The 1,439-nt window shown below is 31.1% G+C and overlaps 1 protein-coding gene across 3 annotated transcripts; it reads right to left on the minus strand.

Moving 5' to 3' along the window:
• Positions 1–242: 242 nt before the first annotated feature.
• Positions 243–1,433, minus strand: LOC109591757 (uncharacterized). Of its 3 annotated transcripts, none has more exons than XM_020007413.1 (6): positions 1,314–1,433; positions 928–1,245; positions 783–869; positions 671–733; positions 495–556; positions 243–416 (listed from the first exon to the last, which is right to left on the minus strand). In XM_020007413.1, the coding sequence occupies exons 2-6, from the start codon at positions 1,172–1,174 to the stop codon at positions 336–338; spliced, it is 540 nt and encodes a 179-aa protein (XP_019862972.1). In that variant the 5' UTR covers positions 1,175–1,245; positions 1,314–1,433; the 3' UTR covers positions 243–335. The 3 variants fall into 3 exon arrangements, with proteins under 3 accessions (XP_019862972.1, XP_019862973.1, XP_019862971.1); XM_020007414.1 differs by having other exon boundaries at positions 783–866; positions 928–1,263; XM_020007412.1 differs by having other exon boundaries at positions 928–1,263.
• Positions 1,434–1,439: the final 6 nt, after the last annotated feature.

Raw genomic sequence — 1,439 nt, forward strand, 5'->3', positions numbered from 1 at the left:
TAACCCTGAGATAAGACACGTTGATTTAGAAATTCTTTAAAAACTTAATCAACCACACACACACCCATCAGTCTAATTATTATTCATTATCTAAATAATTCAATAACTATTCATTAATTATATTACGCTGGTTAATGGGCGTGGATTATTGTAAGCTCCACCTACTGTAGAATTACCATTAATATGCACGTTCTTTCAACAACAGAAAATATAAGAGTAGAACTATGATCTGAATCTGATGCTTCATGTGTGTAAATTTTTAATAAAGAGAGCTAGTATGATTATTAGTTATTGCAAAGCATTATTATAATTTCAATCATGAGGACCAATTTAGTTTAAAAGTGAGTTTTAGAGTCGACGTTATCATAAACCTCTTCAACTTTCATTTGGTTGTATGACTCATTCAGTATCATATCCTACAATAAAGTAATTATCATTAAAGTAATTGTTCTTATTATGCACTAACATGATGATAAGTTTTATCATGTACTTACATCATGACTTTCATCACTACCTGTCACTGTTTTTGGTTCATCATATTCAGATCCTACAGTACCTGTACAATATTCCATACATTAATACAATCATCATCATCTCATCATGACTATTATTTTTATTATAATAGATAGTTGATTATTAGTATAATTAATAATAGATTGTTAAACATTACTATTATCATGTCTTCTTTCACTCCTCATACCATAAGCTGGATTAATAGCTACATTAATACACTCTGTATAACAATGATACAGTTATGATGTGTCATTGCTTAAGGTGCTTACTGTTCTTTCCTCCAATGATCCCGTATGCAGGATTGCTGGATATGTTTGATACTATACATTTACTGTCAATATCTGCTACATTCACTTCTTAATGATACCAATTATAATATAATAGTAAATATTATTATAATGATAGAGCAATCACCTATTGTTTGATGATGGACATCAGTATGAGTATTGAGAGGATTGCTTGATCCTCTTCTCCTACACACTAATACACTCACTATTAATATTACTAGTATAGTAACTACCAGTAATATGAATACTGCACCAATACTTCCTACTAGTATTAGTGTATTACTCCCTGTGCTTTGATCAGGTGTACTAACTACTGGTCCACTAATCATTGATGCAGCAGTACCACTTGATGTTGCAGTTTCTGTATATTTCATTGATTCTGTTACAGAGAATCTGGAGCTGCTTGTAGAAATGCTTAAGAGTGTAGTAGTAGATATTCCAGTAACTACAGGAGGAGGTGTATCTGTAAATATCATTAATGATTATGAGTAATAAATATAAAGGAATACTGACTTATTGTGGTACTGCTAGTGGTTGATGAAGCCACTGTGTTAGGAATAGTAGTAGTGGAAGAAAGCTTAATAGTTGTTGAAGAGGTTGGACCTTAAAATATATAATAGTTATAGCACAGTAAAGAGT

Source organism: Amphimedon queenslandica, unplaced genomic scaffold (assembly GCF_000090795.2).
Source record: "Amphimedon queenslandica unplaced genomic scaffold, v1.1 AMPQUscaffold_7332_Cont20715, whole genome shotgun sequence".
Classification (NCBI taxonomy): domain Eukaryota; kingdom Metazoa; phylum Porifera; class Demospongiae; order Haplosclerida; family Niphatidae; genus Amphimedon; species Amphimedon queenslandica.